General features: G+C 39.9%; 2 protein-coding genes and 1 long non-coding RNA gene across 10 annotated transcripts in view; all 3 read left to right on the top strand.

The window, feature by feature from the left end:
- The first annotated feature begins 289 nt into the window (after positions 1-289).
- On the top strand, positions 290-8,681 carry erich2 (glutamate-rich 2). 7 transcript variants are annotated; one of them, XM_053636485.1, is made up of 12 exons: positions 292-516; positions 870-909; positions 1,456-1,495; positions 2,191-2,227; positions 2,640-2,735; positions 3,371-3,463; positions 4,637-4,734; positions 4,999-5,192; positions 5,309-5,397; positions 5,622-6,054; positions 6,316-6,387; positions 8,285-8,423. In XM_053636485.1, the coding sequence occupies exons 1-11, from the start codon at positions 509-511 to the stop codon at positions 6,364-6,366; spliced, it is 1,179 nt and encodes a 392-aa protein (XP_053492460.1). In that variant the 5' UTR covers positions 292-508; the 3' UTR covers positions 6,367-6,387; positions 8,285-8,423. The 7 variants fall into 7 exon arrangements, 6 of the variants coding, with proteins under 6 accessions (XP_053492461.1, XP_053492460.1, XP_053492463.1 ...); XM_053636487.1 differs by lacking the exon at positions 292-516 and adding an exon at positions 2,403-2,495 and having other exon boundaries at positions 880-909; XM_053636486.1 differs by lacking the exon at positions 3,371-3,463 and having other exon boundaries at positions 290-516.
- On the top strand, positions 6,484-7,596 carry LOC128614852 (uncharacterized). The gene is made up of 3 exons (XR_008387108.1): positions 6,484-6,948; positions 7,040-7,260; positions 7,409-7,596. It is a non-coding gene; the product is annotated as an uncharacterized LOC128614852 (long non-coding RNA).
- A 5,802-nt stretch (positions 8,682-14,483) lies between the features above and the next one.
- Positions 14,484-15,982, top strand: part of gad1b (glutamate decarboxylase 1b) — a 36,765-nt gene continuing 35,266 nt past the window's right edge. Inside the window, exon 1 of one of the 2 annotated variants that reach the window (XM_053636479.1) lies at positions 14,484-14,574. In XM_053636479.1, coding sequence (XP_053492454.1) covers positions 14,484-14,574 — 91 coding nt within the window. The remainder of the gene's footprint in view (positions 14,575-15,982) is intronic. The other variant, XM_053636478.1, reaches the window with a different exon arrangement.

Raw genomic sequence — 15,982 nt, 5'->3', positions numbered from 1 at the left:
ACCACACTGTAAAACTGTTTACCTGCTGCCTTAAAAACTGCAGTAAACTCAACTTGAAAATAACCTTTGTTATTACTTTAAGTTTGAATTACTTTAAGTTTCATTTCTGAAAACTCATAAACCCGAGTTCAATCTCTTAAAACTAGTCACGACAGTTTGAGTTAAATAGAAGAAGTAAGTTCACATAACTTCATGGGGCTATCACGTTTTACAGTGTAGGTACTATATACTATGTGAATGGGTTCCGGGTTGGTTCATGTTTCACCCGGAATATTTAAGAAGCGGAAACATTACCCGTTGCCTTGGTAACGGTACGCTTGTTGGTGTATGCTAATTCCTTCACGTCGTTTTAAGGCCAAAACCGAGCTGGCTAATAATACATATTTACTACAATTCGCTTTATTACAGCAGAACAATTATTCAGCTCTACAGAGGAACTCCTAAACCAACAGAACACACAGAAAAGCCTTGATTAGTTTTCAGTAAGCCTTTAACACTATCTGGTCAGATGAGCAGGTAGGTTTGTGTAGCTAAAGCTAGCTAAGTTGTTTACAGGTTTAATAGTTAATGTAACTGAATTAACTGATTCCATCCTGCAGACCTGTGTGGTTTTCCAATTTCAGTCTGACTTATGTTTAATTCATTGTTTGTTTGCATGTTTATCTCGGATATATGGACTTACACATATATTTACTCTTCACAGCACACAGACCAGATCTTAAATACCATTTAATACACACTTAGCAGATTAAATAAGCTAATAAAAGTGACTATCTATCTATCTAGCTAGCTAGCTAGCTAGCTAGTATGCTAACACATGGCACAAATCAGAAATTGTTTATTAAACACACTTTGTTTTATAACTTTAGCCTACAGTGTGTCGGGACCTCCTCAAAAGTCCCAGCAAAGGTAAGAAAGACGATCTAGAACAGTGTGTAACGTTGCCGTCTCGATCCTGAGCTCAGTTTACTGTCTGTATGGAGTTCCTCTGCAGGCTCTCCTCGAGTCCATCCATTTGGGTTTCCTCCAAGTTCTCCAGTTTCCTCCTATTTCCCAAAAACATGCCAGTTGGTGTTCTGGCTAAGATAAATTGCCTGTAGGTGTGAAAGCATGTGTATGTGTATGTGTGTGTTGGTGTATCATGACACTGTGAGTTTGTTTTCTTCTCTAAGGCCAGCAGTTTAATGACACTTTCAGAGGATGTGGAAATACGTCGGTAGCTTTATATACTAGTCGAGGCATTCCTCCGTTATCAGAGTAATGAGTTATAAGAGGAAAGGTATTGGGAATGCTAAATAAACCGATACCTAGGAAATGTTTTAATGCTTATAAAGTACTACTCAGTTGAATACGCAGTTTTTTTTTTTGGTGGTTGTTTCTGAGGGAATGCAAAAGACGAGTTCCATTCAGTTTTGCAATCTTCACTTTCACTCATTAATGTTTTCATACTTACAGGATACAGAAGCTGTAAAACCAGGAGTCCTCAGCTCCAGAGGTAGCCATACACATTTCCCACCTTTCTCCATAAAACATTCCTCGTAAGTAAGGAGTAAAACATTCGGGGGTCATGCCGTTATAGGAAAATAATCAACGGCGCGGTGGTGTGATGAAGCGGAGTCACTGTTACCGCACTCCTGAAGTGTTTCATTCCTCGTATACCACAGCAGCTTAGCCACGATTGCAATTTAGAATTTATTAACGAGTAAAGTCGTACTTTTATCCGTTTATAGTTAAGTTTAACGGTGTTGTCCGTGAAAGAAGTCAGTTCCTGTTCACTCGCTTTGTAGAAGCTACGAACAGCAGCGTCATCGCCAGACTTTCCCCCTGTCAGAAAACTTCAACTTACAGCTGTTACGAGGCTCTAACACCGGAGACTCCTTCCGAACACGCTAAATAAACGTCTCGTCAGAACAAATCGACAGCTTACACACCTTTTACTCCACTGTTACTATAGAAACGATAACGTGTGCATCGATATATACTGTGAATAAACAAGGCTGCTGTTATAGAGAACTAATCAACATCTTCTGACCAATCAGAATTGAGAATTCAACAGCTCTGTGGTATAAACTGTAATATTACAGCGTGTGTGTGTTCTAATCAATAAAACAGAACAACTGAGATAAATCACTGCTAATATTTGTGAACACTTGTTGCGTCATTTCCTGTCACATCTCTCCTTTTTCGCAGATGCACCAGTGAATAAATCGGTCCAGTCAAAGACACAGTAGGTTCAAACCCCTAATCTTCTAAATACAATCTCTCCAAATAATATTGTAGTGTTCAATACTTAGAAATTCTGTCTCGTCACTCCAGGACATCATTTTATTTATATATATATGTTTTTTAATACGACATTTATTTGACATTTCTCAATCTGTCATATCTTCATATCATCTCAGTTATGCTCAGTATAAACAATATAGACGATCCTGAAGGAATGAGAGACCCTAAAGTCCCTCCCAGTGGTCAGTGTGAATTCTGATCGCATGTATGTGAGTGCTGTTCTTCCCCAAATGGCTCAGTGGGTCCACAGATTGGAATCAGTATCTGATTATATACCCACATTCCGTTGACCGGCTCAGAGAACTGCTGTGTGTTTTTCTGTTAGTTTTATAATATTTTTGTATCCTGTTAAGGCGTCAGAAACCCAAACCGAGCACATGGCCAGATGGACAGCAGATCAGATCGTCAGCGATCACCGAGAGGAGACGTGACAATGGAATCGTGGACCGGTGAGATATATTGTTACATTTTACCATTTGGTTTAGTGGAAATGTCTCTCTTTTTTTTGTTTTTGGGTGTATTGTAGGCACGGTTTGTCCGTTTGTTTGGTTGTTGTTGTTGTTGTTTCAAAAGTCTAAAGCACCTTTTATGGTTAACTTTTAAGTTATGCAGTCCCTCCAGGATTTCACGATTTTTCGCAATCGCAGAAATCGACGCAAAATCGAGCAAACGCCGCAATATTGAGAGGAGCGTGCAATTTTTCACAATCACTGCAGATTTTCAACAGGTTCGGGCCGAACCGCTTCGTGTGACGTCATCACAGCGCGCATACAGAAAAAGCCCTCTTCGTTTCACGTGCGTCGAGCGTGAGTACAGCTAAAAGGTCTCGTTTACTGACAAACATCGCCGCGAAAGGCCGTGCAATTGCAGTTTCTCCAGTTCAAGTCGTTTTGAGCAAAAAAAACTCGCAAATTTTCAACAACAACAACAGCAAAAAAACACAGCAAAATCAAACGTGTTTCCTGTACGGACTGCCAAAACGCCGGACAGTTTTAGCTATATTCCTCCAGTTACCTCTCTCCATCATGTTTTTCCACACTTTTAATTTGACTATTAATTGACCATAACCTTATATTCAATTCAGGATCACAGAGGCTCCAGAGCCGGTCTCAGAAACACCGAGTGCACAGCTGGAGAAGAGCTTTAAAAAGACAAAAGTCAAGCACGGACCATCACGGTATATTGAATGCCCTGTTTCTGATCCGAGACTAAAATGTTGTTCTTGTTTTTTTTGTATATTAGGAAAAAGTGTATAAAAATAAAAGCTCTTATTCAGTACGTTTACACGGAGAACGATAATCCGATATGAAGCCGATTAAGACGATACTCTGATTAAGAAACTCGCATGTAAACAGAGATTATTGATGACCTTAATCCGACTAAAGTCATACTCGACGTAAACACAAATGGAATTAAGACGTGTGGAGTATTCCTGTTTTAGTCGCATTATCGACGTGCGTTACAGACATGTACACACCTTAATCACACAATTAACGTCGTGTGAGAGTTTTCACCGCATTGTGCGACAGGACACGTACACACGCGGCAGCGCTCGACCGTTTGACGGCAAACAAGAGAGCACGGCTGCGTCCCAAACCGCATACTTACTTCCTATATAGTAGGGGAAATACATGTATCTTGGCTACTATATAGACGGTAAGTACGCGGTTTGGGACGCAGCCCACGGCTTCAAGCAGTCGTCTATTTGCACGTACAGCACGACTAATAATTAACCGCACTTGAAGCTTTCGTAAAATTAAAAATAAATACACCCAAAACTGTATACGGTTCCATAACGAAGACCAACTGTACGTCGATACGTGAACTTCTGGAGGGAACGTCGGACGGCGTGGCGCGGGGACGTAATGACATGTGCCGTTAATCGCTTTACGTTCTATAACACATAAAACAGGAACATGAAAGGAATATTCTAAAAGCGACTCATGTAAACACCTTAATCAGAATATTATACATCTTATTCAGAATAAGGTCAATAATTAGATTACTGCTGTCCATGTAAACATAGTCAGTATTGATATGAATACTATTAGTAACGTTCTTGCTCACCGTATACAGTGTATATCATTTCCCCAAGTCTCCTAGTCGAGTTCTGAAGTTTATTATGTTGCATCTCCGAGACTATCTGCCATGACGCATGCCGCATAATTATATCACATGCCATAAAGCTCATGTTTTTGTGCCTGGTATTCAGTATATCGTGTCTCACATGGACGAGAAAAAGCAGGATGTGTTCGTGTCTGCTCTCGTGTACGCGCTGTGTTTTATGGGCCGTGGATGCCGACGGCACTCGTTCTCAACTCCATTACATTTTTATAATCTTTTATACCAGGAGCGAGACGCATGTCGGTTTACAGGCTCCGTCGCCAGTAGACACGACCACGCACAGACAGGAAAAATCGCCTAGACGCACTGCTCCTGCTGGTGCAGGTATTTAAAGCCGTCTTACTCCGTCATACCTGAAAAGCATTTAGTACGATAATGTATGCAATGTAATGTACACATTTTATACCTGTTGAGTTCTGGATTCTGATTGGGTTGATTAGTTTTCTATGACAGCAGCTCGCAGGCTTACCTCCTTGTAATACGTTAAAGTTCCCGTAGTAAAAAGTTATTCACAGGGACTTTTACAACTCGTGTTACATACAGTAGCCGCACGCGTCTGGTGTGAATCGTGGTGTGCCGTGTTTGCAGAAGAGAAGACCGTAAGTGCAGAGTGTGCGCAGAAGATGCGTGAAGCTGTAGTCCAGGTGCCCCGATACCTGGGAGTGCCAAAGCGTGGAACTGGCCGAAGCACAAGCGAGGCAGAGAGCCGAGGTGAAGAAGAGTGTGAAGAAGAGGATGAGGACGCAGATGAATTTCGTGCTCCCATTGAGCTGCTTGCAGAGGTCAGGCACCTGTATACTCATCATTTATGTATTTATCAGTACATACTGGAAAAAGCTGCTGAAGATGTGTGTTGTGTTGTGTGTGTGTGCGCGTATGTGAATGTGTTCTCCTTTAGTTCCTGAAGGCTGTGATGGAAAGGAACTACACACTCTGCAAGAAACTCTGCCAGATGAGTGAGTGCTACTGCATGCAGTTTATCACATGGTATTGAGTTTTACTTGATTATTTTAGTCCAGGAAATCATGCAGTTCCAGTGAAGGAGGCGTGGCCTTTGTTCATGTCAGTCATGGTGAAGGAGGCGTGGCCTTTGTTCATGTTAGTCATGGTGAAGGAGGCGTGGCCTTTGTTCATGTCAGTCATGGTGAAGGAGGCGTGGCCTTTGTTCATGTCAGTCATGGTGAAGGAGGCGTGGCCTTTGTTCATTTCAGTCATGGTGAAGGAGGCGGGGCCGTTGTTCATGTCAGTCATGGTGAAGGAGGCGTGGCCTTTGTTCATGTCAGTCATGGTGAAGGAGGCGTGGCCTTTGTTCATGTCAGTCATGGTGAAGGAGGCGTGGCCTTTGTTCATGTCAGTCATGGTGAAGGAGGCGTGGCCTTTGTTCATGTCAGTCACAGTGAAGGAGGCGTGGCATCTGTGTTTGTCAGTCACAGTGAAGGAGGCGTGGCATCTGTGTTTGTCAGTCACAGTGAAGGAGGTGTGGCATCTGTGTTTGTCAGTCACACTGAAGGAGGCGTGGCCTTTATTCATGTCAGTCACAGTGAAGGAGGCATGGCCTTTGTTCATGTCAGTGGCTGGTCTCTGTGTTTATCAGTCACAGTGAAGGAGGCTTGTCCTCTGTGTTTGCCAGTCACAATGAAGGAGGTGTGGCCTCTGTGGTTAAGTCATTTTTATTCATTCAGTCATGTCATATTAATTCATTGACTAAAATGGTATTGGGCATTATTTGATAAAAGGAATTTTAGTGCAGTAGTGTGTCAAACTGTAGCCCAGAATTTTAAACACAACTTTTACATAACCATTACTGCACTAGTTTATTTGGTTTCTTCTTTCAACTACAGTAGTCTCACACAATTATACGTTCTTCTCTCAGGCTTTGTTTGTTTCCTTTTTATTGTCTTTCAGTTCTTATTTATGAACCAGAGAACCCCGAGGCCAAACACTTCCTTCCTCTAATCGAAGAGAGACTACTGATAGGTGAGACAATAATATTCATTTCTTTCTGCCTACTTCACTCTCGCTATCTTTTGCCCTCTCAATTTATTTCAAGTGAAGATAGCTTCATTAGTCAGATTCTGTGAAGTTCATTATCTCCAAAGCATCTTCAAAGTGAATTAGGCACCTTAGTTAAATTAGTTCAAGTGCTCTTTTAACACACAGTGGTGCTTGAAAGTTTGTGAAAGTTAGAATTTTCTGTATTTCTGCATAAACATGACTTAAAGCATTTTCACACGAGTCCTAAAAGTAGATAAAGAGAACCCAGTTAAACAAATGCGACAAAAATATTATGCGTGGTCGTTTATTTATTGAGGAAAATGATCTAATGTTATACATCTGTGAGTGGCAAAAGTATGTGCACCTTTGCTTTCAGTATCAGGTGTGACCCCCTTGTGCAGTAATAAATGTAAATAAACGTTTCCGGTAACTGTCGATCAGTCCTGCACATCGCCTCGGAGGAATTTTATACCGTTCCTCAGTACAGAACGGCTTCAACTCTGGGATGTTGGTGGGTTTCCTCACATGAACTGCTCGCTTCAGGTTCTTCCACAACATTTCTATTGGATTAAGGTCAGGACTTTGACTTGACCGTTCCAAAACATTAACTTTATTCTTCTTTAACCGTTTGTAGGTAGAGCAACTCGTGTGATTAGGGTCCTTGTCTTGCTGCATGACCCGATTTCTCTTGAGATTCAGTTCATGAACAGATGTCCTGACGTTTTCCTTTAGAGTTCGCTGGTATAATTCAGAATGCATTGTTCTATCAATGATGTCGAGTCGTCCTGGACCAGAAGCAGCAAAACAGGCCCAAACCATGACACTACCACCACCATGTTTCACAGATGGGATAAGGTTCTTATGCTGGAATGCAGTGTTTTCCTTTCTCCACACATAACACTTCTTATTTAAACCAAAAATTCTATTTTGGTCTCGTCTGTCCACAAAACATTTTTCCAACAGCCTTCTGGCTTGTCCATTGATCTTTCAATGTTCTTTTTAGAGAGCAGTGGCTTTCTCCTTGCAACCCTGCCATGCACACCATTGTTGTTCAGTGTTCTCCTGATGGTGGACTCATGAACGTGAACATTAACATTAGCCAATGTGAGAGAGGACTTTAGTTGCTAAGAAGCTACTCTGGGTTCCTTTGTGACCTCGTGGACTGTTACACGTCTTGCTCTTGGAGTGATCTTTGCTGGTCTCCACTCCTGTGGAGGGTAAGAATGGTCTTGAATTCCCTCCATTTCTACACAATCTGTCTGACTGTGGATCGGTTGAGTCCAAACTCTTTAGAGATGCTTTTGTAACCTTTTCCAACCTGATGAACATCAACAACTCTTTTTCTGAGGTCCTCAGAAATCTCCTCTGTTCATGCCATGATACACTTCCACAAACACGTGTTGTGAAGATCAGACTCCGATAGATCCGCGTTCTTTAAATAAAACAGGGCTCTCACTCACACACACCTGATCATCACCCCATTGATTGAAAACACCTGACTCTAATATCACCTTCAAATTAAACTGCTAATCCTAGACGTTCACATACGTTTGCCACTCTATGTAATGTAATATTGGATCATTGTCCTCAATAAATAAATGACTACGTATAGTATTTTTATTATACAGTATATCGTGTATAGTTACTACTGTCCTATTACTGCTCTTATAATTATGTCAATTTTCACTATGACACCACCCTTCCTATAACAATAGCCTTTCTGTTAATAATGGAGTAGCACGACTATCGTAAATTGTTAGGCAATAAAGCTAATGCAGAAATGATCATAATTACACCACTTTGCTAGAGGGCAAGAATTGCTTCTTATAGTCTGGAAAATCTGCCGTGTGTGCATTGTGTGTGTGTTCATCACTTTCAGAAGAAGCACAGGAAGGCTCCACCAGTGAAGACAACACATATGATGATGATGATGACGAGGATGATGATGAAAGCAGCAGTGGTAGTACTGATGATGATGATGATGATGATGATGATACAGACACAAGTACTGATTCAGATGGAGAGAACAGCTGCTCATCATCATCTGATAGAGAGGAGGAAGACATTAGCCAGCGGTGAAGGTCTCCTCGACAGCTGTCCAAACCTGTTCCAGCTCTACTCTTTTACTGTTGCGTTATATTCTTTCTATTTTCATGCTTCTCTTAGATGTTTTGATTGAGTACAAATGAAATATATGTAGTAGGGTGCCAATTCTTATTAGATCAAAACACTAATCAAATGAATTCCTTTTAAATAAATACGATATTACACTTTCATTTTTTTCCAACATAGGAGTGCTAACATCAGGGCTTTTTTTTAAAGGTTTTGTTCCACTTAAAGCTGCTACTTTAGGAAAGTAGAGATTTTTTTTCCCCCTCATAAACAAACATTGACGATTTTAGTAGAACTGCTATTGCAAGATACTTGCAAAAGACCATTTTGTCACATGGGTCGTGCTGTGAGTGCCAAGCAATACTCGTTCAGATGTACTTCATGGCTGTGTGCCAAACCGCATAATACACACTAAGTAGTATTTCTGAATAGTAATTGTGACGAGACACACTGTGTAGTTTGGTACTATGCCATTTGGGACACAGCCCAAGTATTCACAAATCACAGGTGGCCAGATAAAAGAGTGAAACTTCCCAACAAGTGCTTCCTATGACTCCCTGATCAAGCGGCAGTGCACATGTTGTGTTCTTATGCTCGTTCTGTGATATTAAATGGAACATAACATACAGAATGAACTAGTCACTAGCTAAGAAGCTACGATATAAGCTCTGAGTAATAGAAATAAAGGGTTGCTCCACTGTAATCCCACAACATAATGTAAACTGAAAACCTTGACACACTATGGTCTAGTTCTGTCTCGCCTATCCTGACTGGCAGGGGCAGTGAGGATCACATGGATACCTTATTGTAAGCATGCATCCTGGGACCGTTCAATAAAATCCCTCAAATTCATATAACCCAGTATTTCCTTTCATCTCTTATACTGTAGTGGTGTTGACATATGGCAACATATGGATCTCAAATGTTTTCATAGGCAATAATACAAAACTACTATTTTCCTATGTAACTGGAAAAAGGGAGCTTTAACTTTGACACAACAATAAAAAGTGCCGTGTCAGATGACCAGGAAGTGCTGTTTGCACTTCCTTTACTGTAATCACATGGCATGGTGAAGGTCGTCCTTCAAAATTGTATAGATTTCTCGATAATTAGGCGAAACGGTTGTAATTTCGGATATTTTGCGATTGCACCTCGTTTTCTAAATTTGATGTTTCAAGAAAAAGAATTAAAAAGATACTTCACCAAAAGTATGTTTGTATGTATTTTGAGTGAGGAAATCCATCAATATACTTTAATACTTTTATCAACTTCAGTTTGTACTTGCTGACCATCAGCACACGCATTTAATTCATGATTTGAATTATTCAATGATTATATTATCGAGGTTGCGATTTCCCAGAATGTGATGCCAATGTTTTCCTTTTATCACACCGTAATGGTTGTAGTATCTGATTTCTTGACGCCATAGAAGAAACCTGTTTGAGGCAGTTTTATCGTGCACCTGTAGTCCAGTAACCTCACATAACCCTGTCTTACAACTCCTACTATGTGAAATCGATGTGATCATTGACCGATAAGACGCAGATCCTCCTTTTCCCCCCATAACCAATCGTGCTAGAATTCTCCAGTATATGAAGTGATGTATCTGTGATTTTAGGGTCAGTCTGTTACTTGATTTGCTCTTGTATGAGATTCTTCAGGAATATTTTCTCATTGTTTCTTGGGCATAATAAGCACCTTGTTTGGCTTGAGCTTCTGGACTCTCTCTGATGTTTGTCAAGGGAATGACAGATCACTGTATGGATCACCTTGTCACTGGACCTCAACAGGAACGATCGCACATTTTAAAACACAATATGGTAAATGGACCACACTTAGGTAGCGCTTTTTTAACCTTAGCGATTCTACACTGGTTCTCATTCATCCATTCACACACCAATGATAGTAGAGCTGCCATGCAAGGCACTGGCTTGCCATCGGGAGGAACTTGGGGTTCAGTGTCTTGCCCAAGGACACTGTGGAGTCATGCGGGCTGGGAATCGAACCACCAACCCTACGATTAATGGACAACCCGCTCTACCACCTGAGCCACAGCCGCCCAATATAGCAAATGTGCATTCTACCGTGAAGCACTGTGCATCATGGGTCAGCCATTTTGAAACATTTTTTTTTTTTTGCACAACCACTTACAGCCAAAGAGCTGAGTGCAAAAATGAGGTCTTTTACATGATGTTAAACAGTACACAGGATAAACATGCAGAACTGAGTAAAGCAAAAGTAAAACTAAAAAGATTTAGTAAAATACAGAGCCATGATTGATAGTGTTGTGAATCGTTTTATGTAACCAAGCACACAAAACACACTAAACATGCCAAACCATTCACACAGATGCATTTCCAGTCCAGGAAACGCTTGACCAGTGCATTTATTGCAATTCACACCATGGCCAGAAGAAGGGTCTAATTCAATTCAATTTGTTTTGTATAGCACTTTTAACAACGGACATTGTATCAAAGCAGCTTTACAGAAACATATAAACACAGGATAGAGATTTTAAGTGTGTGGATTTATCCCTATTGGGCGAGCCGGTGGTGATGGTGGTGAGGAAAAACTCCCTGAGATGATATGAGGAAGAAACCTTGAGAGGAACCGGACTCAGAAAGGAACCCGTCCTCATCTGGGTAACAACGGATAGTGTGAGAGTAAAGGAACGTTCATTATGGTGTTTATATGAAGTCTGTTTGTTGAACTAGTCCACTGTTCACTAAAGGAGACCTGAGTGTAAAACTGCATGTGGTAATTGCAGTCCTAAGGCCATCGCAGCAACCGTAGTCCCAGCAACCACAGCGAGAACGTCCATGTAGAATTGAAGTCCGAAACCATTTCCATGGTACTTCAAGCGGTACCGTCCTCAGCAATCTACAGTCTGTAGTCTCCAGTTGATGAGAGCTCCATCCAGAGGTAGGGCATCCGAACTGATCAGGCAGGTCCGGAAAGCAGAAAGGGTCAGGATCGAACTAATTGCTGCTTGAATGTATATTAAACTATTATGTATCACTGGATACACCCACGCAGGACTTTTAGGTGTGTTTTGGAGAATAATATTTGGTAATACTTCTATTCTTTAAGGCTGATGATGTGGTAGAGCTATAAATAATGTGGGAATTCTGTGTTCCGGCTCATTTACTTGTGGCCTACAGGGTCAGACAGGGCAGTTTGACTCTCTGTCGCCCCCTCATGATGGATGTGTTCAACCAGGGAAAGGAAAGCGTCAGGTTTGAGGAGAAGGAGAGGTTTGGGGTGGAAAGTGTTGGTGTTTTGTTTGTTTGGTTGGTTGGTTTTGGGTTATGCAGACTGAAAAAAATGCGTCTAAAACCAAAAGAAATCCAAGTAAGATGCGTTGTTAGTGAAAAGGGAACCCCCATCTCTCTCTCTCTCTCTCTCTCTCTCTCTCTCTGATGGATGGTTTGGGAGGCTGAAACTTCTCAGCGTGTCTATTAATTGCTCTATAAAGCCGCGACAGTGACTCCAGGCTCCTGTGCCATTTCACTGTCTGCCTCCAGCACAAAGTGGATTTTGTTCCAGCGTTGGAAATTTTCGGGGTGACTCATAGACGTGTGTGTGTGTGTGTGTGTGTGTGTGCGCGCGCGTGGGCGTGCGTGCGTGCGTGTGCGTGTGTATGAGCGCGCGGAACGCATAAATTGAGTCGATTCACGCGCTTGCGGTGAGAAAAAAAAAAGAGAGAGAGAGATTTCATCCAGAAGAGGCTTGAACCGGGGTTTGTACAGTTTGGTGTTCCTTGGGAGATTTTTCACCTGTTTATAAAGAAGATAATAAACCTCACAAACACCCACCCACACGCGCTCTCACGCGCTCTCTCTCTCTCTCACACACACACACTCACACACACATCTCTTTATTGGGTTTGCTGGATTGTTGCCTACAGAGCTGGAGAGAAAGTCTGCGAAACACACCTGTAAACGGTAATCTTCTTTACTTCTTATTATTATTTATTTGGCACGAACATGATTTATGATTGAATGCTTTTTTTTAACATGATTGATTAAATGGTTTAAATGTGTGTACATTTAGATCCATCATCATTCTCTGTGTGTGTGTGTGTGTGTGTGTGTGATATGTGTATGATGTATGTGTGTGGGTTTTTTTTCCCACTGCAAATGGGTCAATATAACACTTAGGATTCGGCTCATTTAAAATAAATAAATAAATAAATAATAATAAAAACACCAGGTCATTTAACACATGAGTAGCAATGTTCATCCATCTCTCACTCTGACACTGACTGATGTGTTTGAGGTTTATAAAAAGCAGCTTAATTGAGGAATCAGTGTAATATATATATATATATATATATATATATATATATATATATATATATATATATATATATATATATATTTAAAGGCAAGCATTCGTTTGGAAAACGTTACAGTGAGCATGAACAAGTAAATCAGAAAGAAAGAAAAAACAGAACGTGAGTGTAATAAAAATCACTTCTGATAACGAGGGCTGAAATTTATTGTGCTGTTTGGAAAGCCTTAAATGTTTTTAGTGTCCATTTATTTCACACTTGGTTTAGTATGAGTTAGTATTTTCTTAAAAATGTCTATTTAAAAAAAAAAATCGAAACTTTATAAAGGAAACGATTTTGTGGATTTGATCAGTATCAATGCAGGTAGAATACTAAAACAGGGTTTAAGAAATTGATGCTGATGTAAGGGGGTGTAAATATTTTTGAAACCCAGACTCCTTGTCGTTTGAAAGAATGTAAATATCTGAATGACACGCTTTCCTGTTTTGCTTGTCAGAATATTTTCTTTAGCAATTTCAGCCGTACCTCTTCTGACTTACAATCAAACACTCAGTACACATCAACACTGCAAAATATATAGGCTAGCTATATACACACACTCACATGTATAATATTATTATTTATATATATAATACAGACCCTGTCATTCAGGCGCGTGACGCATTTATTTGGAAGGTACTGTTGCGTGCGAATCCATCCGTCAATTAATCAGAATAAAAAGCTTCTTCTGCACAAAAAGTAAACGCACCCGTATATAAGTGGTCCTTAATGCACAGTTATATTGATGAGGTTATATTATATGAGTTTTAGAAGGTACATACAGGTACATAGCCTACCCAAGGGACTGATCAATTATGCATACATGCATACAGGCTATACTACTCCACTGAAGGTGCTCTTCGGTCCCGATTTGTGTTTTAACTTAACTCAGTGAGAAATATGAGACTCGCACAAAAGCACCCGAATACCATCGTACACCCCTTCAGTTCAAATAACCGACAATAAAGAGCTCGATCAGGGCTGAGTAAATTATCCAAATAAATCTGATCACAGTGAAATATGACAGAACATTCTGGGGGATGTGTTTCTGCTCAGAGTGAAGGGCTTCATGTTTTAAATCATTTTTATTTAGTGCCTTTGGCATTGCGTTAGTCGTGTGTGTATGGAAAATGAGTGAGAGCTTCAAATACGTATTTTTTTTAAAAAAAAAAAAAAAGAAAGAAAATAAATAAATATATATATATATATATATATTTTCTTTCTTTTTTGATAAAAAAAAGAGAGCATGCCACATGACGCACTGACTGGAACACGGTTTTCAATTTAAAAAAATAAGGGCTATTTGATATAATAGAAATAAACGGGATTTTTTAAAATAATAATAATAATAATAATAATGTAGCATATATAATGAATTTGTTGTGCATCTCAAAATAAAAAAAAGGTTAAAACTCCGAGATGTAATCTGTTTAATCCGATAAATTGTGATTTTTTTTTTAAATCAAGAATTACCCCGTTTTTATCTTTATAAAATACGCGAAATTAAGATATACATTTTTAGTATTGTTTGTTTGTGTTATTATTATTATTATTATTATTATTATTATTATTATTATTATTACTGTGTGTGTGTCCCAGCAGTGTGTCCTTGGTGTGAAAAGCGCTCAATCTGATGATGATGGCGGCTTCGGCTTCATCCTCCTCCTCTTCCTCAGCCGTCGAAGTGGATCAGAGCTCTGCTAATCTGCGACCTCCAGCCTCGGGTAGGTCCTGATAAAGCGTGAACACACACACACACACACACACACACACACACACACACAACAATAATAATAATAATAATAGTAATAATAATAATAATAAAAAATAAATAAAATAATAATAATAATAATAATAATAAATAAATAAAATAATAATAATAATAATCCGGCTATAAATATAAAAGCTATTCAGTGTGACTTGTGCTGCAGGTGTGTATTGTCTTGATTGTAATTGCTTATAGACCTTGTCCACTTCGTGCACGCGCTTTCAGCTAAAATGAACGCTCAAAAAGCATAATTAGTGAAATTACAGTAATGAGGGGAATTATCCTCTACAGCCGCGGCGTGAATACCTCACTGATCCCTCTCATAATGAGGCCCATCCCACAATCCCACAGTCCCACAGCTCATACATCATAGCTATACACATTAACAATAAAATACAACTGTAAGATTTCTGGATACTTTTTATAAGTGTTGAATATATATATAGGCCTATCTATCTATCTATCTATCTATCTATCTATCTATCTACCTATCTATCTATCTATCTAAATATCTATCTATCAGTGTAACTGTATATCTATCTATCTATCTATCTATCTATCTATCTATCTATCTAAATATCTATCTATCAGTGTAACTGTATATCTATCTATCTATCTATCTATCTATCTATCTATCTATCTATATGTATTTGTCTAAATGTGAAGCTGTTGCTTAGAGACAGAAAAAAAATATCCCCACAATTTGCTGGGTAAGTGTAATTGGCCAATTTATAGCAATTTTCTTTTGAAATAAAGGCACAAGTGTGCGTTGTGTGTGTGTGTGTGTGTGTGTGTGTGTGTGAGAGAGAGAGAGAGAGAGAGAGAGAGAGAGAGAGAAAACGCACACGTGTCTTTCTATTATCTCTCTGCCAGTCTCCATCTCACGCTTACTGATGCGAAGCGGCGGCCGACACACACACACACACACACACGCACAGACACACACGCACAGACACACACGCGCGCGCGCCCCTTTTTCATCTCCCTTTTCTTACACACCAAACGGATAGATATATAATGTTTTTCTTTCTCGTCCCCATTCTTTATCTCTATCCACAGTCACACACACACACACACACACACACGCACACACACACGATGTAGGCTATAGTCCATGCTGTACATTTCTGCTCTGAGTTGAATTTGTACCAGAAAACACACACCAGACAGAATATATTTTGTCTCTGACTGATTGCATTTTCGCGCTTTGTGTGTGTGTGTGTGTGTGTGTGAGAGAGAGAGAGAGAGAGAGAGAGTTCCTTTGTGGTGTTCATCTGTCTATAAGGTTTGCTAATGCAGGACCACAGTCCACATCAGATTTTTTTGGTGCGAGCCAGACGAGTTGTCCCGCATCATTAGTTTCA

This window comes from Ictalurus furcatus, chromosome 11, assembly GCF_023375685.1.
Source record: "Ictalurus furcatus strain D&B chromosome 11, Billie_1.0, whole genome shotgun sequence".
Taxonomy (NCBI): Eukaryota; Metazoa; Chordata; class Actinopteri; order Siluriformes; family Ictaluridae; genus Ictalurus; species Ictalurus furcatus.
This window is presented reverse-complemented; position numbering and strand designations above follow the sequence as displayed.

Excerpts from the sequence above, each read along its gene's own strand:
- erich2 (XM_053636485.1), top strand. Across the intron at positions 910-1,455 it reads CCTCAAAAGTCCCAGCAAAG|GATACAGAAGCTGTAAAACC; the intron begins GTAAGAAAGACG and ends TCATACTTACAG. Across the intron at positions 2,736-3,370 it reads GACAATGGAATCGTGGACCG|GATCACAGAGGCTCCAGAGC; the intron begins GTGAGATATATT and ends TATTCAATTCAG.